At 37.1% G+C, this 25,900-nt stretch overlaps 1 protein-coding gene across 3 annotated transcripts in view; it reads left to right on the top strand.

Annotated features, from left to right (window-relative positions):
• Positions 1-25,900, top strand: part of NFKB1 (nuclear factor kappa B subunit 1) — a 127,504-nt gene that overhangs the window by 37,130 nt on the left and 64,474 nt on the right. For all 3 annotated transcript variants that reach the window (XM_090266345.1, XM_090266347.1, XM_090266348.1), the window contains one exon: positions 1,336-1,434. In XM_090266345.1, coding sequence (XP_090122471.1) covers positions 1,336-1,434 — 99 coding nt within the window. The remainder of the gene's footprint in view (positions 1-1,335; positions 1,435-25,900) is intronic.

The raw sequence follows: 25,900 nt of genomic DNA on the forward strand, positions 1-25,900 counted from the left end.
TTTCCCAAGACCCTACATGAGGAATAATGAAATGTAGTGCAGTCTAAGGAGGGGGGCAAAATTTTTACATTGGTCGATGAGCTCAAAGCCATTAAAACCTTTGTGCTTTTCAGCATCGTAGTTGCTCTGAGCATGCAGGGCAGAAGCCCCCACCAGCTTGCAGTGGGCGAGTGGAGCTTCACATGGCCTAGTGATCTAGCACTGTTTAGATGAGGTCAGTCCCACAATAAAAATAAATGAAAGGTGAGATTAGTACTTAAAATATTATATAGTAGCATATTCTTTTTGCCAAAGGGCGAATTTGGAAGGAAAAAAACCATCCAATTAGTGACTGTATAACTATAAACTACTAACTCTGTCTGCCACAAATCGATTTACATCATTATAAAGTTGAGTCTTTCAGGAAATACATTGAAAGTTCCTTTAATACGATTATGAGTTCCATTCTCATAATTATCCTTGTTTTATTCTTTGTATACATATATGTATACAAATTATAATTGTTAACTTTGTAAATCATTAAGTGTTGGAACTATGATAGACCTTAAAGATGGTCTACTCTAATCTCATTTGTATAGATTAAAAAAACATAGGACTTAGGTGTTTCCCAGCTCATAGTAGTTCACATAGTAAGGACTTCTGGCTACCTCTTCATTTATTTATAACAATTATAAATTTCTTGAGTTAACTATTTAAAGGGCCTGGTTTTGGACCCATTCAGGTCAGTTAATATAAAGAGCTTGAGCTTGATAATATCAATACTCATAAAATCAAAACTTTTAATCTTCTGAATTATTGAAAGAAGCTGGCTAAATGTATGAGGCCAGCATAAGATGTGTTCTACAACACTGATGTGCTATATTTGACAAGGCGTTTCTGTATTCTCTCCCGAACCAACTGTAATCAGAGTAGATCAAGGAATCCCTTTAAGTGAGAGTCAAAGAAGCATAACTTGGAGTAAGATGGCCAAGTTCAGAGCTTGGTGGCAGCAATTTGAGATGAAGAAGCTCTGTTTCAAACAAGCTGTGGCACGTTGAATCCAAAGCTTAAACTAATTCTTCAGCAACTCACTCCCCACATGTGCGAAGCAGGAGGGTTTCCACAGGGTTAGGAATCTGGCTTTTAAGCCACAGCTCCGTACACGAATGCCAATTAACCTCAAGGTTCATAGTAAGATTATAGGAAAAGTTCCCTTTTACACAATCTTCTTTCACATATTTCTGTTTTTTCTCTCTCATTTAATAAACAAAATAGTTAAAAATGTGTATATAACTTTGTCCTTATACTTTTGAATAAGTATTTCTCAAACTTGTTGGCTCTGTGCTCACTTTGCAGAGAGGATTTCGTTTCCGTTACGTCTGTGAAGGCCCGTCCCACGGGGGACTCCCTGGTGCATCTAGTGAAAAGAACAAGAAGTCCTACCCTCAGGTCAAAGTAAGTTCATGCTTTCTTTCTAGGTGAATTTTGGAAATTTTTATTTTCTAGGCACGAAAGTGAGGAACTGCTTTACAGGAATACAATTTGCCTTTGCTCTTAAGCTGAAATATTCCCACGATTATTATACTTCTTAAAGAGAAATTTGTCTATTAGCAATAGAAGTGACAGATTTTAAAACTTTATTATTATTTCCATTTAGTAGAAATTATTTCAACATTAGTCAACCAACTGTTACTATTTCTTGATCACTTTGAAGGGTTTTTTAAATTGTATACTTTTGACACATTAATAAGTCTGTGAAAGAAGTGCTTTATTTCAGCTCTTTAGAGACTTAGTGAAAAATGAAATAGATGACTGAGTGTATGGATTACATAGCATGGTATTTCAGATCATGAATTCAGATCCAGATTGTAACTATCTGCATTGCTCAACTAACTTTTCCAACACTTCTAAACCTCAGTGCCCTAATGCGTAAAATGCAGAAATATTGATGACACGTACTTCGTAGTCTCTTAGAGATTAAATGAGAAATATGTGTATATATGTATGTATACATATATGTATGTGTTTGTGCACAAACACACACACACATCCCACAGGGCCTCTGCTTGAGCAAATGTAGATCCACACAGGGTGGTCTTCAGAATGTAATGACTGTGGTGTGTGTGGTTGAGCCCTTTATACATCTTCAGGTTCTTTTTCTGTTTGTTAATTTAAGAAGAATATCTTTCTCTAAGATAATGTGATTTTTTTATTTTCATAATGGTGTCCTGTTTCATAGACTGATTGATAATAGTTTTGCAGCTAAGCCAGTCAACATTTGCAATTTCATTGTTTATAAAAATTTGTATTTGTTCAGAAACTCAAGGCTTCAGCAAAAGGTTATCAACTTAATTCCTAGTAAGGTATGTGTGCCCCTTAGAATGTGATATATACTTTTGGCCTCAGGCTTTTTGTTGGTTTGTTTATGTGAATAGAAGGACAACAGTGCAGAGCCTCGATAAAATCATGATGGCAAGGAAATTTGTCTTTGGTTTTGCCAGGCTTGCATTTTGTTTCCTCCCTTTCCTCATTTTGCACTTCTAGCCTAAGCCTTTCTAATTTCTTACCCCTATTCTAAAACAAAAGATAAAATCCTGTCATGTTATTCCTTACTTTTTGAGTGAAACCCACCCACATTACAGAGTCTGGGTCCTACCAATCATATTTGCATTTTAAGTCTCCTAGCTCTCCTGTGGAATGAAAGGTGTTTTTCTTATTCCAGGTCAGTAAGCAGGGTAAATATGATGTGGTTAGCCCACAGGGGATGACAGTTTTATGGTTCCCGTCCTTTAGAATGTAGATGAGGAAAGAGGAGCAGCAATTAAACAAGGGAATTAGCATTTATTAAACACCAAAGATTTGCCAAGTGCTTCGCATATATTACCTCTTCTAATCCTCATATCAACCATGGGAAGTTAAAAGTGAGAAAACTGAGGCTCAGAGAGAAGAATTAACTTGCCTTTCTCACAGGAATGGTGACTCTTTATCCTACAGCTGACTATTGCTCATTGAACTTTCACAGGGAATGTGTGCATCTGGGGTGCTGTGGGCAGGGACCTAGGGACAGGACATGGGGGGACAATGGTACAATAAGGGGCAGAGAATTATAACTCTGGAAACAAGGGAAAGACAGGCTCAGGTAGCAAAGGGTACTCAGATATTAGGGAGTCGGATCCAGCCCTTATCTTTTTAACATATGTCCATGTGCCATATGTGTAAATATTGTGTGTATTCATGTGTGTGTGCTTGTGATAAGGATAATTGAAAGATACATGTTATCAGCATTAACAGTGATTATAATTACTGAAAAGTTAACACTAAAAAAACTGGGAGTTTTTTCTGGACTGGCTCTGTACAAAACTATAAAGTACAGTATTTTCATGAACTATTCTTCTGGTCTTTTGTGGTTGAGTAACAATACCTGATACTAACAAGTACATGACATTGACTTCATTGTAAATTTATTATCTAATAAAGCACTTTATGCATCCATTTATGCTCAGTCTTCGTACGTCCTTCTCATGTAGTGGATGCTGCCTTACATTTACAAAACAATTAGAAATGAAACAACCTCATGGACATTAGACGTTCTTGTCAAATTATAGTTTTTGTATCAAGAAGTGTAATACTTAGTGGGAAATACAGATATATAAACAACTAATAATAAAAAGAGTCAAAATACAAATATGTTCATTGGTCATTATTAAACTTCAGCTACAGCTTTATTATTTCACCCATTTATTTTTATTCACTAATTCAACATATATGTAGTAAGCATTTAATCCAGGTGTAAGAGAAGGAAGAACAATTTAGAGAATCTGTTACAAACTGGCATTGCTCTCCCAGCCTGTCATGGCTGACTGAGAATTTAAATGACTCTGCTGCTCTTAACAGTTAAAGGAAGTAATTTTATTTATCTTAGAAGCTCTTGATCAGAAAGATGGGGAGGAGGAAGAGAAAGAGACAACCATGAGACACTTTTTTTCAGAGCTCTTCTCCCACTATCACTTTCAATAGTCTTTTCATGATGGACAGCTGGAGGTGTCCTTTCGGTTTACAAGATTTTAAATCCCTTTAGACAGAAAAAAGACTTGCTCTCAGTGGATCTCTCTTACCAGGAGGATCTTTACAATGGCACTTCTGTAGTAGGTAACTAGGCACCAGTTCCATGTGAGACTGTGAGAGAAGCAGTGGGACAGACACACCTAAACCAGGTTTCTCAAACTCAGCACTGTTGACATTTTGGACTAGAAAACTGTTGTAAGGGGCTTTCCAGTGTATTGTAGGATATTCCGCAGCATCCCTGGCTTCTAGCCACTAGATGCCAATAATGTCCCTACAGCTGTCACAACCAAAAATGTCTCCAGACATTACCAAATGTCCCCTGGGGAGCAAAATCACCCTACTTAAGAACCACTGATCTAGATTGTGTCAAATCAAACTTAACCATTGTTCTTTTCATACTTTTCTAGTATAAAGCTGTGGCACATAGGTTGTAGGGGATTGCCTAAGTATATTATTTTGCAAATATACTTTTCCTAATTAGTGGGAGATAACTTATTTTCAAGGTAGCAATCCTGTTGACTGTGTAATTTCTCCTAGGATCTCTGAGCTAGTGTACTTTGATATGAAGGAGAAAGATAAAAAAGAGAAGAAAAAACATATCTTAAATATCCCATATTCTGTGATAACTGCATATCTAAAAGTGAACATAGGAGTTCTGTTCACTCTTGGCATGAATTGTTACAGAAGAGAAAGTGAAAGTGGCGATGGGTTGTGTCAAGGCTGTGAACCTGCAGAGCGGTGGTGTGTGAGCAGTGGGAGCTTCTATGGAGTGGTCCTCATCCACCCTTCTGGTGGAGGGAGGGTTGATAGAGAGTGTCCCCACTTACCCCAAATTCCATTCTGCAGGAACTTCAAAGGGAGGACATTTACATTTCCTGGAAAAAAAATGCTGTTTCCAAGATTTACATATGCTAAATATTTAATAAAGCATGTTTGTTCAGGCTTAACAATAAAATGTTATAGGCTCTGCCTTTTCCTCACCCCATGCAGCCTCTTACTCTTCTGTCCCCTGCAGCCTCCCTCCTTCTTTTCCCATCATCCTCTGTGAGAGCACAGCACTCCCTTGAGAGGCCCTGAAAGGCAGGTGGTTCAGCGTGCCACTCAGTCATATGCAGGGAGCAGCAAAGGGTGAGGGCCAGCCCAAACAGCTGTGGTTTGGGGGTGCACACCCCTAACTGTAGTTTACAGACCACATAGATATTTAACCTGTTTGGCTTACTCTCTTGCTGATTGTCAGAATACACCTCGAATTAAATTATTTTAAAACCAACTCTAGGATACTACTATAATCTTTCTTTTTCTGCGGAAATCTTGCCCCATGTTTAGAACCCTATTTCAGATAAGCTCAGCACAGGCTGGGTTTAGATGCTTTCTTAGTATGTCCAGATTATTTCTAGAACTCAGGCAATGGGACCATCTGGTGCTCTGCATGTTTCTTTCATGTCAGAGAACCCCAGTTAGCTTACTAGAGTCTTGCTGTGTAAGTCTTCACATTCTCTTTTATAATGACGTTAAATATGGAAGATTTCAAGCATATAGAACATTTTAAAAACTGATGTAACAGACACAAAGTATCACCATCTCAGTTTAATACATATGCAATAAAACCTAGTTGCAGCCAGAGCCCCATCCATTCATCACGTTTTCCTTTTTCATACATAAGCCACTCTTCTGAACTTTTATTCTCTGAAATGTTTTTACAGGTTTTGTCTTTTTTCAGGGCAAATAAGAGTTAAAACTGGTCTCCATTGGAGATTCATGTTCACTTTGATCCTATTGATTCCTCTTCATCATCCAGATAAAACTTATTCATTCACAATGTGGAGTTTATTCTCTTACAGAAAAATAGTAATAGAAAAAAATCTAGCTAGAGTGAATATGCAGTCCAGCCCTTATGTCTTGCTCTAAGGAAAGAAGAAAAAGAAAGGCTTCCTGTTGTTTAACATTTAATGGTCTATTCAGCTGTCCTGTATAGTTTCCCTTAAAGTTTCCTCGGTTCTGGATTGATCGGGGAGCTCCTAATGGCAGAGGCTGGCAGAGAAGCACAATCCTTTCCTTGAGGCCATGCTTGTCCCTGCCTGTTTCTGACTCAGCAAGGAGTGCCAGGGAAGGCTCATTTCCCTCTTTTTCCCAAAAGTTATGCATGAGATTTTTATTAATCAAACTGCCTTCCTCTTCACAGAGGTGGAAAGGTGCCAAAAGGATCAGCCCCGTGGGGCTTCAGAAACCCTCCCTGATTCTCGTCCAGAGTGGCCAGAAAGCAGCCATTCTCAGCTGAGGTGACATCCCCTCGCGTGGCTCACATCATGCCAAACAAGAAATCAGCGTCAGTGACCTTGATTCTAAAATACAAACAGCTTGCCTGTGGTATTCTTATTTTCTCTTTAGTTATAAATATCAAATGCAATGGACTACAACTTGAAACACAGCTGATGTAACTATTTTTAATCAAATGTCTTCTGAAAGCTGGTTCTCACACATGTTTTCTTTCCTAAGTGTTTTACGTTGAACAGGAGGCATGGGATGAGCAGCTTTTTTGTTGCCCTTCCCCCAGTTAATTCTTAAAAATCTTAAATACTAAGTTTCTGTCAAGGTCAAATAAAGACTCACTGATCTGCTGTGGCATTTAAGGATATCACATATCCTTGCATAACCTACCTTTCCTTTGTGTAGACTTGTCTGATTTGAGAGGCTCGCCATTTTAAAAATCGAGCTGTAATATCAATTTTAAATAATTTAATCTGATTCAGTTACCTAAAGCAACAGGGAATATCACCAACAATCAATTAGGAAAGCATATAGAACCTAGTTCATAGCACTTATTAAAATTTCCATCGACACTCCTAAGGTGTTCACTATTTGCATATATTAATAAGGCAAAATAACCACACCCCTGTGTACAGAGCCCTGTGCTAATGAAGAGAAGGGCTTTGTAACTGGACCTCTTTGGTGGTTTCAGAGAGATTTTGGACTTCTGAATTTATATGCAGAATTTTATATATGTATATATGTACTTCTGAGGACGTAAGTATAACTTTTTATAACTTTTAAAGGGAAGGATTCAAACATAGTTTAAAACCGGTGTTGTAGAGTACATGTTACTTTAGCCTTTTGATGGTAGCTAATTGAAAAACTGGTGTATATATGACTTTTACATTTTTTATTTTTGTACTTTTTAATCTTATATTTACATTTTTGCATTTTTATCCATTTTCAGCAAGTTGAAATACTTCAGGTTGCTCAGAATAAAGCTCAGCAAAGCCTCCCCCCTCACTTCAGGTGTAAAGTAGAAAGGAGGGGAGACTTGGTATCACCAGCTAATCTGGGATTATATGATAATTTATAAGGACTTGTGTTGTGTAATGACAAAATACAACAACAGATGAATGACTAGGTACATCATAGTATAAACAGGGAATAGAATATTCTGCCACTGTTTTAAAAAATAATTATGAGGCTCTTGCTAAGAAAAAGCAAGATTCCAAATTGAAATTGTAATTGCTGATTTAAGTCATTGAAAGAGTTAAAATCAAGATTAGAGACAGTGGAAGAAAGAATTACCAAAAGGAAAAATAAATCTGAAGTAATTTTGTGGAACGTAGCACAGAGACAGAAAACTTGAAAGAAAGGATGAGACCGAGGGCACAAGAGAACAAGGAACAGGGGCCCGAGTGCAGTGCTAGAAGGCGATAATAAAGATGCAGGTCTCTGGACCTGCACTTGGGGGTTTTAGGTCTGGAGTGAGGTTCAGGTGGCTTGTGGACCACACTTTAAGGTTTTAAAGCATTAGCTCTGAAGTTGGTTAGTGCAAGGCTGAGCGTGATGTTGATTCCTAGTTTTGCCACTTATTAGCAATGTTATTTAACCTGACCAAGCCTCAGTTTCTTCATATATAAAGTTAAGATAAATACTATCTACTTTAGTCTTACATGTATAAATTGAGTTGTTCAATGCATGGCACCTAGTAAGCATTTAAAAATGATAGTTGCTTCTATTTTAACATACCGACCTACATTATTTTGAGTATTGAATGGCAACTTTGCTGACCGGTGCATGGAGCCATGGATCTACACAGAAGCTTCACCAGTCCACTTGTTTATTCTCAACAAACCTCACTAATAAGTTTTGCTTCCACTCTGTTTATACCATGTCCTTCCTACTCTCTGGGGTTGTTAAGGTAAGAGATTGAATACAGATTCTAGGCCAGAAGCTTACTTTTAGATGTAATATATGGTTTCTTATGAAAATCTTATGTGTAATAGGAGGCCAGAAAGGAATTTAGTAAATTCTTGTTAGGCACCTTAACTGTTTTCTCTTAGGTGCTGTGCATATACCAATGTACACGAGTATTGTATTCGTTTCCTAAGGCTGCCATAACAAATAACTACAAACTGGGCTGTGTGAAGCAACAGAAATTTCTTCTCTCATAGTCCTGGAGGCCAGAAGTCCAAAACCATGCTCCTCTAATGGCTCTAGGGAAGAATCCTTCCTTACCTCTTCCTAGCTTCTGGTGGTGCCAGCAGTCCTTGACATTGATTGGCTTGTAGCTGCATCACTCCAATTTCTGCCTGCCTTCCCATGGCAACTTCTCTGTCTCCCTGTCTGAATCTCCCTCTCCTTTCTCTTATGAAGACCCCAGCCATTGTATTTCAGTCCCACCGTAATCCACTTGACCGTATCTTAATCATATCTTCAAAGACCCTGTTTCCAGCTAAGGTCACATTCTCATGTTCTGAGTGCACATGAATTTGGGGGGACACTAGTCAGCCCATTACATGTATATTATAGCATTCGGCTTAAAGACTAGTGGTCCCGAAAGCGTGAGATAATGACTGTTTTAGCCCTATAATGCACTGGGAAAGACTTTTGCATGTATCCATGGTATTCCCTTATATATCATTATTATAGAGAGAGAGCAGTAGAAAAATCTTTCAAGTTGGAAAGGTTTGCCAGTATTTTTTAATTACTTCTTAAAGAAAGTAATTTCTGTGCCATTTCCCCATTGAGTAGATGATGGGCCTTAAATACAGTGGTGTGCTAGGAAATGTTTAATAATTGGTTCTCTAGAAAACAAAATAAAGTCCTGAGTTGTAGCATGTGTCTGTTTCCTTGGTGTAAATATTCCCACCATTGTCAATTTCATGTTATCAACATAAAGACAACTGGCTTGCAAAATTTCTGAAAATTTAATGATCAAGTCTTGTGAGCAGGTCAAACTCCAGCATACTGCTGCAAGATTTCATAGAGAAAATAGTTATGAGATCACATCCTAGGTATTAACCCAGTGAGCAATAGTCAGATCAAGAGAAGATAATAAATTGCTTCATATAGGGTTCTTTATTCATGTGTTATGTAACACCAGCAACTTTGCAGGATCTGAGTAAACCTATTAAGTTGCTAAAGTGGAGACATGTCATACACTATTGAGCCATGGTTTAGTGAGCAAAATACTGTACTTGAAAGCAAGCTAGATCTTCCGTAAGATTGTGGTGTGATCTTCAACAAGTTGCTTAATCTCTTCCAACTTTGTTTTCCTCACTTATAGGATGAAAATAAAAATACCAACCTTGCAGATATAGTGTTATAATTAAGTGAAGGAGGCTGACATAAAAGCACCTAGCACAGTCCCTGGCATGTCTGTAGCAGTAAATGTTCATTCTGCACATGTTTATGTTTGTAATAAAAAATCATGAAAATGCCTATGAAATGATTGTTAGCTCCATGAAGGCAGGGATTTTTGTTTGTTTGTTTACTGCTGTGTCCCTAGTACCTGAAATAATATCCAGGTAATACATATAATAATATCTATAGTAGGTGCTAGAATCATCTTCCTAAAACAGGCACTAGCACCATGGTGTAGCTAAAGAAGAGATAGATGACATGACAATGTTAGGTTGTTATTGGAAAGAGCAAGAGTCTTCAATCAGCCTTCAGAGCTCCTCCAACTACGCTTCCATGTATTCATTCCACCCCACCAGCCTTCCTTTCCATCTCCTCCCCTACCTCTCCTGACTAGATGTCAGGTGGCCTATACCCTGGTAACAATGACTTAGTTCACTATAACTTAAATCTTTTATTTTTTCATTTGCATTGTTTTGTTTTTTTTTAAGTATATTTTATTGATTATATTGTTACAATAGTTCCAATTTTTTCTCCTTTGCTCCCCTCCACGCAGCACCCCCCCTCCCCCAGCAATCCCCCCATGCCCATGGGTATAACTTTAGGAAACTTTTCTGAGTTGACATGAGCTTCTTCTGCCTCAGTTTCACTATACATTTGGAATCTTTCCATGACAAGTAAGAGAAAAACCAACTAAAACTAGGCAATAATGGAAATGTATTTGTTTAAAAAGCTGAAAAGTCCAAAGGAAGAGCTAGCTAGCTTTAAACTCCACTGGCTTCAGAGCTGACACGCTACCATTTGGCTTATCTCTGTCTCTCAGCTCTGATTTCTGTTGTGTAGGCTCCTATCTTCAGCTCCAGAAGGTGGCCCCCGGAGCTCCAGGCTCCCGCTGTCAGGGACCAAGGCCTGCAGCAGAGAGCCTGCCTTCCTGGAAGCTAAAGCAAAGATGTCAGACATTCCAGGTTGGAGGTTTCTAGGCCCTCATTGGTCGGCATTGTTTCCTGGCCCGCCCCTGGAGAGCGCACTGGGGCCAGGGAATGCGGGAGGGTGTTTGTGTTAACACCCATTTCCAGACTACACCCCTGCTATGGCGGTGGGATTAGCTTACCACAAACATGTGGAGTGAATGGGGGAGTAGGTGAATGGGGGGTACCCAGACAGAAAAACATGAGTACTGGTAGAATTCAAAACATCAAAATAACAAACACCAATCAATTTTTTACCACTGAACAAACTAAGATTTATAAACCCCCTTCATTACTGAAATTGTATGACCCCGTGTACTCCCTCTTCAGACCAGATTAGAGATTGTCTAGTCTATGTGACACTCCCATTGTTTTATTTTTTTTTAAGAACTAGTTCTTTCTTTAATTAAAAGTATCAGATCCATTGAATAAGCACTCAAGTAATACAAAGACATGTATAATGAAAAGTAAGTTTCCTTTCTATTCAAGATTGCTCTTCTGCCCTGAAAAGGCACTGTTAGGAATTTCTTAAGTGGGCTTCCAAAAATACTGCATGCATGTACAAGCCTACATGTGTATGTTTTTATGGAGAAGCACATATGAAATTATACATCCAAATACATATAAATCAAACTATAAACCATATCCATTTATATACTCACATATTCTATTAATCTATAAAATTCTCTGCTTCTTGGCATAAAGATCTCTAGGGAAGTGATACAGCGAAATGATTACTAATGGATTCTAGAGCACACAACCTTGGGTAAATACATCTCTGCCCCTTATTAGCTGTATAACCTTGAACAAAGTTGGTTAACCTCTCTGTGCCTCTTTAAAAGGAAGATAAAAACAGTACCTACTTCGTAGGGTTGTTGGGAAGATTAAAATGAATTAGTGTTTGTAAAGAGCAGTGGTAAGTGCTCTATGAGTATCAGGTTTGGCTATCTAATTCTTTGTAAGGAGTGCATGGCATTTTGTTGCTTATATGCAGCTTCTCATTACTTCTTTTGTACATATCATTTTTTACAGCCTCTGAATCCATCTATTTTCCTTTCCTCTTTCAAAGAGAAGCTGAAAAATCCTACCTTGATAATTCTACCTGATCCCAATTTCTCACTTATACTGAGGTCTTCATATTTTTAAAAGGTATTTCATCAAGTTGCCTTTTAATAGCTCTGAATTTTCTTTTTATAAATGTTTTTCATTTCTTCTGAACTCTTTAATGGGTTTATGATATTCTTGCACATTTATATTACTGTTCTTCATATTGTCTCACTGTTACTCATTTAACATTCCTGTCTCCTCATCTGTAGACTTCATTTCTTGAGGGCAGACACCATGTCTTATTCTTCATGATGTGTTCTTCTGCTGGTAGATGTACAACAAATATTTGCTGAGTTAGACTGAATTCTTTTTCATTCTTTGGGCATGTAATTGCGGGTCACTAATTAAAAATAGAAATTTAAACTTAAGTAGAAGGTTAACTTGTTTAGTTAAAATGTGTTTCGCTAAAATTTGACCGAGGACAGTTTCTCTTTCTACATTTTCTCCCTCTGAGGGCTTTAAGTAGCATGTATACCATGCTGATCACTTCAGATTCTTTTCTCCAGCCTAGACTCCTCTGAAATCAAAGCTCCAACCTTAGCTGCTTGATTCGCTTCATCATTTGGTTGTCTGATAGACTTAACACGGCCAAAAGTGAATTCCAAATCTTCCCCACCAATCTGCTCCTCCTAATGGCTTTCCCCTCCCAGAAAATGGCAGCTCCATCCTTCCAGTTGCTCAGTCCAAAAACCTTGAAGTTATCCTGAATCCCACTCTTGCCCTCACACCCTACAGCTGATCCTCAGGTGATCGTATTGGCTGTGCCTTCAAAACAACCAGAATCTAATCCTTATCACCACCTCTACTGCTGCCACCCTCGTACAGGCCGCCATCTTCAGCATCTTTTGCCCAATGGGATGATCCAGGGATGATTCTTTCCTGAATCAATTTTATTAGTAATTGATGATTATACATTTGTGGATTTCTGTTTCTGTCATTCCTTGCACTTTTTGTTTGTTGGAATTCTTAATGTTAAAAAAGAAGCTTTCTCTTCTTCTTCACATTCCTTTAAAAACTTTTTAGTAACAGTAGGTATTCATGGATTATTTCATTATTCACTGTATTATAAACTATTCTGTCATTATTTATTTTAATGCTTAAATTGTGCCAGCCTTGGCCAATAGGAGTCTATTGTGCTAGCTCCTGTTTTCTTTAGACATGTCCCCACTTGATGTTGAACACTTTTTTACTTTTGAAATATTCTAGGCACACCCCATGCTTTCCCAGCCCCAGTCCTGGAATCATCTGTCTCTCCAGGAAGCCCTGATTCCTTTTATCAGAGAAATTTCATCTTGAATTCATACCCCCAATTGTAGTCCAACACCACAGGCTTCTTCCTTTCCTTCTCCGGTCTATATTTATATCATATTTCTCCAATAATGAAAACCCTAGGTGCCCATGATGTTAGTATACTTACTCATTTTACTCAGCACTGTGGTACATACAGAATAGCTTCAGAATTGCTATACCAATATCACTACTAGCTACAAACTTACTAAATACATTTCAAATAAATTTTTGCAGTTCCTTTGACCTTCAAATATATTCAAGAGAGGGTGTTCAGTTTCAGTAATGTGTTCAAAAGTTTCTTGCATTAAATATTTTTCCTTCTATGTAGTTTCAGTACCATTGGGTTATATAGTCAATTTTTTTGTTTATATTCAGCTTTAGGGATTTCCCAAACTTATTGATTTTATTTTATTTTTTGAATATCGCTGGTTATCAATCTTATAATCTTCCATTTGCATGACATTAACTCAACCCTTTAAAAGTCATTATTAAGTCAAGTTGTTTTGTTAATTTTTAAAATAGGAATATAGACACAACATGGGTCAGTCAAAGCCTTGATCTAAGTTGTGTTCTGGATCGTTAGTTTAGAAACCTGAATCATCTAAAACTAGAACATTCCATTTGTAGATTTCAGAGCCTTCTTGGTCTTACTTCCTTTCTCACATTCACATAGCACATATTTATCTGGTGCACACCACACACCAAGCACCGTGCTAAGCTCTGTGGCCACACACCTGAATATGATCATCTCTGCCCCCAGGGTTACATGGAACAGCCAGGGAACAGATACATACAATGATGATACAGTTCTTACCCAGGATTTGCTATGGAATGCTTCATCAGAAGATGCTCTGCAGTGTGTGTGTGTGTGTGTGTGTGTGTGTGTGTGTGTGTGTGTGAAGGGAGGAGAGACAGAGAGAGACAGAGAGGGACAGGGAGAGAGAGAGAGATGAACGACATAGTCCCAACATCCTCTATTTTTGGCAAAATATGGCATTTGATGGGTGTATTTCCAAACAAGAGACTGGAGAGGTGAGTATCCATCTCAAGAACAAATCACACCAAACGTCCCTCACTATTTATTTTGACTGGGCTTCTAGAATGGTGAAATAGTGAAATGCTGGAAATCTATTGTTGGGACTTCAGGAATTAACAGTATTTCTCATGCTGTTGATGTCAACTGAGGGATATTCCCAGCCCCAGGGTTATTTCCCCTGCCACTTTAGTATATTTTATCAATGCCTTCAATGGAAGCCTTATCAAATTTGCAGTGACATGAAGTAATAACACATAATTTGAGTTCAAATTAATTTTGAAAAGCTGGGGCAAAGGGCTAAATTCTTAAGCAGTGATATTTAAAGGAGATGAATGCTTCCGAAAACAAATTACCACAAGTACAGGATGGGAGAGATAAGCATACCAAGAGATCTAGAAGTCTTAGTTAATAATAAACTCAACATGAGCCAACCATGTGATGTGACTTCTAAACAAGTAATAGCACATTGGGCTGCATTAATATAAGTATGGTATATAAGACCACGGAGGCAGTGGTTTTACTCCCATCGTGTGTTGAAAGGCCACATCAGGAATACTGTATACACTGCTGGGCACCACATTTGTAAAGAAATAGAAGCCAACTTGAGTGTGTCAGAGCAAAATGGTGACAGAACTCAGACCTTTCTCAAAAAAGGGAGTAGTCATTAAGCCTGAGAATATGTATAGCCTGAAGAATTTGGTTGTTTTCAAATATCTGAATGGCTGTCATGGGAAAGAAGGATGAGATGCATCCTATATTTCACAAAAGGCTGAAATAAGGAGCAGTGAGTGGGAGCCCCCATAGAAGTTTCAGTTGTCAGCTGCCTCAGGGTGGAATGTATAACCTCACGATGAAGTTTATTGTCACTGGACTGGTTCAAAAATAAACTGAAAGACTACAGGGAAGGGAAGCTAACTTGTGTTAAGATCCTTTGCAATATGTAAATTCTTTTTGTTTATGTTTTTAAAAAGATTTTCTACATAATGGAAAATCATGATTTGGTTATAGGGCAGTTAGAGTTTTCTGGCAAGTCCCTAAAAATAATAGAAATTAACAGCTTGAAGAACATTTCATCCTAACATCAAAGTTTATGATTTATTTCATATACTTTGGGTTTTAGTCTTCTTACATATGCCAAACAACATAAAGTTATCACATTGAAAGTTTGGGGACAGTTTTAAAGTGCTACCAGTCTTCCAAATTACTGGCTGATGCTATCCTAGAACTTGTTAGAAATTTTGGTGTTTCCCCCTTCCCCCTTTTGCTTACAACATAGTATGTAGATGGTACAATGTATTGGTTAACCTCAGTCTGACACTTAGATTGGTTTTCTCTTTTGCCCTATCAGTGTCAGGGATGTAAATTAACCCACAGATGCCAATAAGAAATCAGACAAAGAAAGTTTCCCAGTTCAACTCACTTGTAATTCTCTTAATTTAGTTGGGGTTTTCCACAGGAAATCACAGAATAGTTGAAATTCTTTCTCTTATGTACTTTCCTTCTGAAGAAAGGAACAGTTAATTGTTTTCTTCCCAAAGTGGTGCAGATTCTTGTACAGGCAGCTGTATTTACAGTAGTACAAATTAAATACTACTAAAAATGATGTCTCTGAATACTTTGAATCATTGAGAGTCAAATTATTTAATTATATCTCTAGTGGATTTCAGTGAAAGTGATAGAATATTTTTCTAAGCAAGAAAACTATATAATGAGGGTGATTGTGTACTGTTAAGAAGAAAGAACTCAGTAATATTTTTTTGAAGGCTTAAAAATTTTTATTAAATTTTATTGAGGTAATATTGGTTAATAACATTACATAAATTTCAGGTGTATAAATTCGCAATACATCTGTATACTCTATTGTGTGCTGACCACCCAAAGCCTCATCTCCTTCCATCACCATGTATTTGACTGACTTTACCCTCTTCATACTCACCGCACCCTCCTTCCCCTCTGATAACCACCATTCTGTAGTCTATATCTTGATTTCCTTTGTTCTGTTTGTGCATTTGTTGCTTGTTGTTTTATATCCCACATGTGAGTAAAATTACAGTTTTTATCCTTTTCCATCTAACTTATATAACTTAGCATAATACTCTCAAGATCCACCCATATTGTTGCAAATGGCAATATCTTATCTTTTTGATGGCTGGGTAAATAGTCCATCATATATATGTACCACTTCTTTTTTATCCAGTCATCTGTTGAAGGACACTTAGGTTGTTTCCATTTCTTGGCTATTTTAAATAATGCTGCATTGAACATAGGGGGTACATACATCTTTGTAAGTGTTTTCAAATTTTTCATGTAGATTCCCAGAAGAAGGATTATTGGGTCTATGGCAGCTATATTCTTAATTTAAAAAATATAAATAAAAACTCCATACTGTTTCACAGTGGCTGCACTGATTTGCATTGCCACCAGCAGTGGGCAAGCGTTCCCTTTTCTCCACATCCTTTCCATCATTTGTTATTTTTTTTTTTTTTGTCTAACTGATAATAGTCATTCTAACAGGGGTGACATGGTATTTCATTGTGGTTTTGATCTACATTTCCCTTTTAGCTAGTAAATTTGAGCATCTTTTTATACTCTTTGGCCATTAGTATGTCTTCCTTAGAAAAGTATATATTCAGGTTGTCTGCCCATTTTTTTTTTTCAATCAGATTGTTTGTTTTGTTGCCTTTGAGTTGTATGAGTTCTTTATATATTTTGGATATTAGACCCTCATCAGAGCAAGCATTTGCAAATATTTTCTCCCATTCAGTTTGTTGTCTTTTTGTTTGTTGATGGTTTCTTCTGCTGTGCAGAAGATATGTAGTTTGATGTAGTCCCATTCATTTATTTTTGCTTTTACTTCCCTCTCCTTTAGGGTCAAGTTCACAAAAATCCCTCTGAGACCAAGATCCATAAGTTTAGTGGTTATGTTTTCTTCTATGTATTTTGTTGTTACAAGTCTTATATTCAAGTCTTTGATCCATTTTTGAGATAATCTTTGTATATAGTGTTAGATAGCATTCTAGTTGCATTCTTTTGCATGTGGCTTTCCAGTTTTCCCAAAATTTATTGAAGAGGCTTTCTTAACCATTTGAGTGCCATGTGTAATTGCTAAAATTTGTGTGAGAAATGCCAGGCTATTTTGCTGAGAAATGCAGAGTTTATGAAAAATGTCTATAAAAACATTATTATTCATAATAATTTGATGAAAAATTCACAACATATAGTAAATATACTCTTCTTTTGTAAGCAGTGTTCCTTGATGCAATTTAGCAAAAAATTTATTGCATTAAAATTATTTCATTATAACAATTATTTTAGAAAAAATAAATTCTTTCCTTCAGTATGGCTTTTGAAGTATAATATATGGCATAATATAAAACCTACAATTATAATTTGAAAAAACACATAGCAACATGGATAACAAGCAAGAAGTATGCCAAATATTGCATAACTTTTTGAAAAAATACTTCATAATGTACAAAAACAAATGAACACAAACAGCATTCACACTAGAGACATATATCAATAGATGTCAACAGGAAAAACAGTTTATAAACAAAAATGAAATGCAAAAGCTATACAATAATAGTAAAATGTTTATATATTAACATTTGTGGCTATTGACGCATCTTGGGTGTAGCCCTTGGTCACATCTCTCACATACTGTTCTCGACCTGATTTTTCTTTCCGGTTTTGAGCATTCCTTACAAAATCTTAGCTTTCTTTCTGGAAGCATCTTTATGCCATATACGTGAGAGGGACCTGGTGGATTTTCTTCATTGCTGGATTTGTTAACAGTGTCTCTAACCTCATGTCATTCTCTGGCAAGCTCTTCTATTATGGAAGTGTTGCAGTTCAATCGAGACATTGGTTTGTTCCCACCTAAAAAGTTTTCCTTATGAAGAATGTATGCATTCAGCAGCATTCTTGATAATACATTGAACACAACCTTCTTCCAATACTTTAGTGTTCTTCTTCCATCCAAATACACATAAAGCATCATATCATGTACACTTATTAGTTTCTGCTATTGCAAAGATAAATGAAATTAAAAGGACCGTTTAAAATGTAAGTAAAAATTGTAACAGAATTAATATGTCAATATTTGAACAAGTGAAAAAATTCAAAATTTGGATCAGCATGAGAAAAAGTTATATCAATATTATAACCTGAGGTACAAAAAAAGAGAACAAAACATAAAATACGAATTATTCCATTGTTTATTTACATTTATAGCTATCAAAAAGAGTTTCTGGGAGCAACACTGGCACTTTTGGGAAAATTTGTCAGCGTCACTCACAGCAATGTTGGCACTCAAAGGGTTAATTGTGTGTTTTTTTTTTTTTTTTTTTTTTTTTTGGCTCCTTCATTGAAAATTAGTTGCCCATATATGGGCATTTATTTCTGGGCTCTCAATTCTGTTCCATTAGGCTCTGTGTCTGGTTTTCTGCCAATACTATACTGTTTTGAATTTTGTAGTTTTGCAATGTAGTTTGAAACCAGGAAGTGTGAAACACCCAGCTTTGTTCTTTTTTCCAGGGTTGCTTTGACTATTTGAGATCTTTTATGGTATCATACAAATTTGAGAATTTTTTGTTGTGGTTCTGTTTCTGTGGAAGATGCCATTGAGATTTTGATGGGGATTGTATTGAATCTGTGGATTGCTTTAGGTAGTATGGACATTTCAGCAGTGTTAATTCTTCCAACCTATGAATATGGAATATATTTCTAACATATCAGTGATACTTAATCTCAAGGAAAATTAAGTATCACAGATTCAGAAGATATCCTTAACTATCTCAAATTAAGTTGGGGTCAAAATAATATGTTGAGAAATTTTAAAACTATTTTACAAGAATGTTAAAAAGCATCTTCTTAATCAGAAACCTGATTTTTTTATTTTGTACAAACTTCAGTCATACCTTACATGTGATCTGATCTCTCTAATTATTTTTATGTAGTTTTTAAGGATTTTTTTTAACTTTGTAAATTAAAATGTCTCATTCGTGTTTTTTCCTTTGTCTTTTTCTCCCCCCACACTTGGGTACTCAATATCGTTTATAATGACAGAAGTTGAAATCTTTTGCCCTGGCTGGTGTGTCTCAGTTGGAGCATCCTCCCGTTACCAAAAGAGTACGGGTTTGATTCCTGGTCAGGGCACGTACCTAGGTTGCGGGTTCAATTCCCAGTTCGGGTGCCTACGATCCCCAGTCTGGGTGTGTATGATCCCCAGTCCCGGTGCATGCAAGAGGCAACCAGTCAGTGTTTCTCTTTCACACTGATCTTTCTCTCTCTTCCTTTCCCTCTCTCTGAAAGCAGTGAGAAAATGTCCTCAGGTGACAATTAAAAAAATTAAAAATTAAAATAAAGTTGAAATATTTACCTAACATAAAGGTTTTTCTTTGTTTTTAAATTTTGATTTTTCATGCTATCAGAGGCCCCATAACACCAGGTAATTTGAGTGTTCATTGTATGTTTTCCCAGTATTTAAATGTGATGAAATGTGAAATGTTGACAATTTAAAAATTAAGTTTACCTATTAGGTTCCTTCCAACTCAGGAATTCTGTGATTTTAAACTTGTGTTTTCAGTGTTAAAATGTGGTCTTTGGGTGTTGTCCTGTGTGTCCTAGACTGATGACTAGGAATCAGAATGTTAGAGCTGGAAGGCATGTTAGATAGACACTGTCTAGTGACTTTGCAAATGAAGAGTTGAGAGGCCCAGACAGGTTAAGTGACTAACACAACATCATAGCAGTAACTGGTAACTAACTAGGACTTCCGCCAGTTACTGGAGCACTAAAGATTAAATTTGTAAAAACCAACCCAAATGTCTTTAACTGAAAAGTTTTAGATTTCAGGAGAACATTTTCCCACAAATTTAGGAACTTTGAGGTATTTATATTCAGCATGGCTAATTCAAACTCTATAAACTGTGGTGTTTTCTCCAAACTTGGAATCATACTTGAAAATAAACTACAATTTTGGATTGGTAAAGCTTCCTAGTATCACATTCCTGGGATATTTTTCAGTGACTTAAAAATGTAGACTGACAATTGAAGTTAGGACTGGTTTCCAGTGGGAGGTTGGGCTGTGCCCTGGAGTGCTGCTGGGGAAAGCCCTCCTGGGCAGCTGCGGGGGCAGAGACCAGCAGGGATGGTGAGTAAGATCAACTGTCCAGATTACACAGCACCTGAAGCCAAGGCAGCTCCTCTCCTTCTCCCAGGATCACTTCTGTTTTATCTGAAACTAGCCTTTAAAAAAAATGTATTGAACTTATTGGGGTGGCATTGGTTAATAAAATTACATAGGTTTCAGGTGTACAATTCTCTAATACATTGTCTGTATATTGTATTGTGTTCACCACCCCAAGTCAAGTCTCCTTCCATCACATTTATCCCCCTTTACCCTCTTCTATTTTCCTCCATCCCCTCTTTCCTCTGGTGATCACCATACTGTTGTCTGTGTCTTTGAGGGTTTATTTTTTCTTTGCTTAATCCCTTTACTTTTTTCACCCAGCCCTGCAAGCCCCCTCCCCTCTGACATCTGTCAGTCTATTCTCTGTATCTATGAGCCTGTCTCTATTATGTTTGTAAGTTTATTTTGTTCATTAGATTTCACATGTAAGAGAAATCATATTGTATTAGTCTTTCTCTGACTGTTTTATTTCACTTAGCATAATACTTCGCAGGTCCATCCACGCTCTCACAAAAGGTAAGGTTTCCTTCTTTTTTATGGCTGAGTAGTATTTCATTGTGTAAATGTACCCCAGTTTTTTTTTTCCACTCATTTGCTGATGGGCACTTGAGCTATTCCAGATCTTGGCTATTGCAAATAATGCTATAAATTAGTGTTTCGAGTTTCTTCAGATAAATTCTTTGAAGTGGAATTGCTGGGTCGTAAGGCAGCTCCATTTTTAATTTTTTGAGGTATCTCCATTCTGCTTTCCACAATGGCTGCACCAGTGCATGAGGGTTCCCTTTTCTCCACATTTTCACCAACATTTGGTGTTTCTTAATTTATTGATGGTAGCCATTCTGACAGCTGTGAGATGATATCTCATTGTGGTTTTAATTTGTATTTCTCTGATGATTAGTGATGTTGAGCATCTTTTCATATGTTTATTGGCCATCTTCATGTCCTCTTTGGAGAAGTGTCTATTTAGGTCCTTTCCCCATTTTCTAATTGGATTATTTTCTTGGTGTTCAGTTTTATAAGTTCTTTATAAATTTTGGATATTAACCCTTTATCAGATGTATTATTAGCAAATACAGTATATTCTCCCATTCACTGGGTAGTCCTTTCATTTTGTTGATGATTTCCTTTGCTGTGCAAAAACGTTTTAGTTTGATTGGCTCCCATTTGTTTATTTTTTCCCCTTGCCTGAAGCGATATATCAGAAAAAATATTGCTACAAGAAATGTCCAGGATTTTATTGCCTATGTTTTCTTCTAGGATTTTCATGATTTTGAGTCTAACATTTAAGTTTTTAATCTATTTTGAGTTTATTCTGTATGATGTATGGTGTGAGAAGGTGGTCTAGTTTTAATTTTATTTTATTTTTGCACATATCTGTCTCATTTTCCAAATACCATTTATTGAATAGACTATCTTTACATCTTTACGCCATTGCAAGGGGGGACCCCAAAAACTAGGAATTATCTTCTGGAAGGTGAGCTCATTGTAGTACAGACTTTCCCTACTAGATGAGTATTCTAGGAGCCTGTCTGTATCAGTGTTCTAGCTGGAGTTATTGTGAGAGGCTGCGTTCCATTTCAGTGAATTGTTTTGAAGACTTTCAATACATTTGCACATTGAATGATGGGTGCTTACAAGTGCACCTGCCCACACTGCGCTGAGTGTTTAGCAGTTTTTGACCAAAAATGGCCTGACCCCCATACCCCACCCTTCCTATTCACCCAGTCTTGCCCTAAGAAACATTTTGTATTTCCCCGGATGAAAAAAAAAAATCCTCAAAGGGAAACATTTTGCTGATGGTAAAGAAGTGAAACAAAAAATGACAAAAGTACTCGTCGTCGGCAGCCGTCCGTCTCGAGAGACGATGGTGTAGCTTCTTAAGTGTCTATCTGCACCGCCGAGAATGATTGTGCAGTCCGACTCGGGAGTGACACGGTATCTGTCTCCTCCCGTGTTGAATCGACATCTTGCGATGACGCTGGAGTGTCCTCTCCAGTGAAGCTGAAGCTACAGAGCCTGGGCAGGGTGATATGGAGGGTCTGCTGTTGCCCATGCAGCAGACCCCCCCTCTCTTCGCAGCTGAAGGGTCCAAGGGAAAGACGGAGTCAATACAGCTTGGCTTCAGGTGCGCCGCAGGAGTTGCCGGTGTTGACTACAACGTCAAACCGCCTTAGGGACTCCGGCTCTGGATTTTCTGTCGGGGTTTACTCCCTTAGCCTTTCCCCTGAAGAGGTATGCCGCAAGGCAGCGGAGGTTTTTTGGAATCAGAGTTTTCCTTCTCTGAACAAAAGTACTAAAAGGCATCAAAATCAATGAATTCAAAAACTGTTTTAAGCAGTGGAAAAAATTTCTCAATAGCTGTATTCCATCAAATGGAGAGTATTTTGAAGGTGACTGAAGTTTAAACATGTAAGGATAAATACACAATTTTTTATAAATGAATTCCAGTTTTGGGGGGGTTCCCCCTCATATGTTCATGCCACCATTGTCAAATATTAATTGACCATAAAGGCCTGGGTTTATTTGTGGACTCTCTATTCTGTACCATTAATCTATATGTCTGTTTTTATGCCAGACCATGTTCTTTGGATTATTATGACCTTGTAGTATAGTTTAATGTAAGATAGCATGATTCCTCCATGTGTTTGTTCTTCTTTCTCAATATTGCTGTTCTGTGGCATTTCAGGGTCTGTGTGGTTCCATATACATTTTTGGAACATTTGTTCTAGTTTTGTGAAATACACCATTGGTATCTTGATAGGAATTGCATTGAATCTATAGATTGCTGTGGGTGGTATGAACATTTTAATGCTGTTAATTCTTCCTATTCATGAACGCAGTATATGCTTCCACTTATTTCTGTCTTCTTCAATGTCCTCAATGTCTTACAGTTTTTCAAGTACAAGTCTTTTACATCCTTGGTTAAATTTATTCCCAGGAATTTTTTTTCATGCAATTGTAAATGGGATTCTTTTCTTAATTTCCCTTTCTGGTGGTTCATTATTGGTATATAAAATGCAACTGCTTTCTAGATATTTATTTTGTATCCTGCTACTTTATTGAATTTATTTCTCAGTTCTTAGTTTTTTGGTGCATTCTTTAAAGAATTCTTGATAAACATGGCCTGTCCGGAAAAAGTCCAGCCATTGTTAATATAACAAGAACAGTTTGCAGGACATCAATGTAACCTGGCAGCCAAGGAGAGTGAACTGGAATGCACATGGGTGCATTCTACTGTACTAGTCAGTGGGAGCAGAGGCGCTGTTGACTGAGCATGTGTACTGTGTGGCCGTCACATTCAAAATGACTGAGCTAGTATAGCAGTAAATCTTCATCAAGTTTTGCCTTAAGCTTGAACATTCCTTCTCAGAAACTATTTGGATAATTCAGAAGGCTGCAGCCATGGGCAACTGGTGAATGGCAACTTCATCACAACATGCCCACTCATGCATCATGTCTCATGCAGGGTATTTTTGTTTTGTTTTGTTTTTTTGTGAAACATCAAATCACCCAGGTACTAAGCCCACCTAAAGCCCAGATTTGGTGCCCTGCAGCTTCTGGCTTTTCCCAAAACTAAAGTCACCTTTGAAAGGGAAGGGATTTCGGATTGTTGATGATATTCAGGAAAATACAACGGGGCAGCTGATGAAAATTGGGAAAACTGTGTGAGGCCCCAAGGTGCCCACTCTGAAGGGGACTGAGGCATCATTGTCCTACATATAATGTTTCCTGTAGGTTGTATCTTCAACAAATGTCTCTGTTTTTCATGTTACATGGCTGGATACCTTCTGGACAGACCGCATACAGTATCATGCCACCCAAAGTAGTGACAGTTTTATTTATTTATTTCTAATTTGTATGCCTTTTATTTTTTTCTTCCTGTTTGATTGCTGTGGCTAGGACTTTTTGTACTATGTTGAATGAGTGCTGAAAGCAGACATCCCTGTCTTGTTCCTAGTCTTAATGGAAACACTTCTAGTTATTATCCTTTGAGTATGACGTTGACTGTGACTTTGTTATCTGTGGCCTTTATTACATTGAGGTATGTTCCTTTTATTACCACTTTGCTGAGAGTTTTTATCATAAATGGTGCTGGATTTTATTGAATGATTTTTCTGCATCTGTCGATAGGATCATGTGATTTGATTCTTTCATTTTGTTTGTATGGTGTATCACATTTGTTGATTTGCAGATATTGTACCAAACTTGCATCCCTGGAATAAATCCCTCTTGCTCTTGGTGTATTATCTTTTTAATGTATTACTGGATTCAGTTTGTTAATATTTTGTTAATGATTTAGCATCTATGTTCATCAGGGATATTGGCCTGTAATTTTCTTTCTGTGTGGTGTCTTTATTGGTTTTGAAGTTAGAATAATGCTGGCCTCATAAAATGAGCTTGAGAGTCCTCATTGCTCTTGAATTTTTTGGAATAATTTAACAAGGATAGGTGTTATTCCTTCTTTAAATGTTTGGTAAAATTTATCCGTGAAGCCATACAGTCCAGGACATCTGTTTGTTGGTAGTTTTGTTTGTTTATTTGGTTGGTTGGTTGGGTTTTTTTTACTATTTCAATTTTATTAGTTGTAATTGGTCTATTCAGGTTTTCTGATTCCATTTTAGAAAATTGTAGTTTTCTAGGAATTTATCCGTTTTGTCCAGATTGTCAAATTTGTTGGCATATAGTTAGTTGTTCATAATATTTTCTTACAATCCTTTGTATTTCATTTCTGATTCTATTTATTTAAATCCTCTTTTTCTCTTGATGGGTCTGGTTAAAGGTTTGTCAGTCTTACTTATCTTTGTAAACAACCAACTCTTGGCTTCATTGGTCTTTTGTATTGTATTTTTGGATCCTGTTTTCTTTATTTTTTCTCTGGTCTTTATTATTTCTTTTCCTCTCACTTTGGGCTCTGTTTGTTGTTCTTTTACTGGTTTCTTTAATGTAAAGTTAGATTGCTTATTTAAGATATTTCTTCTTTCTTGAGGTAGGCCTATAATGATATGAATTTCTCTCTTAGTACTGCGTTCCCTGTGTCCCATAGATTTGGGGTTGTACTATTTTCTTTTGTTTCAAGGTATCTTTTTATTTCTCCCTTGATCTCATTGTTAATCCATTCATTATTTAGGAGCATGTTATTTAGCCTCCATATCTTTCTCTGTTTTTCAATTATGTTCTCATAATTGATTTCTAGTGTCATACCATTGTGGTCAGAGAAGATGCTTGATATGATTTGTCTTCTTAAATTTATTCAAATTTGTTTTGTGGCCTAATGTGGTTTATCCTAGAAAATGCTCAATGTGCACTTGAAAAGAATGTATATTTTGTTGCATTGGGGTAAAATGTTCTGAAAATATCAATTAAATCCATGTAGTGTAATGTGTCATTTAAGGCCACTGTTTCCTTATTTTGGTCTGGAAAATCTATCCATTGATGTCAGTGGGGTGTGAAAATCCCCTACTATGACTGTACTACTATTGATCTCTCCCTTTATGTCCATCAAGATTTGCTTTTTTTTATCCTGGCTGCTGTGGCTCAGTGGATTGAGCGTCGGCCTGCGAACAAATTGTCGCTGGTTCGATTCCCAGTCAGGGCACATGACCAGGTTGCACGTCAGGTCCCCAGTTGGGGGCGTGAGTGGGA

The sequence above is a fragment of the Furipterus horrens genome, unplaced genomic scaffold (assembly GCF_987537825.1).
Source record: "Furipterus horrens unplaced genomic scaffold, mFurHor1.1.pri manual_scaffold_2, whole genome shotgun sequence".
NCBI lineage: Eukaryota > Metazoa > Chordata > Mammalia > Chiroptera > Furipteridae > Furipterus > Furipterus horrens.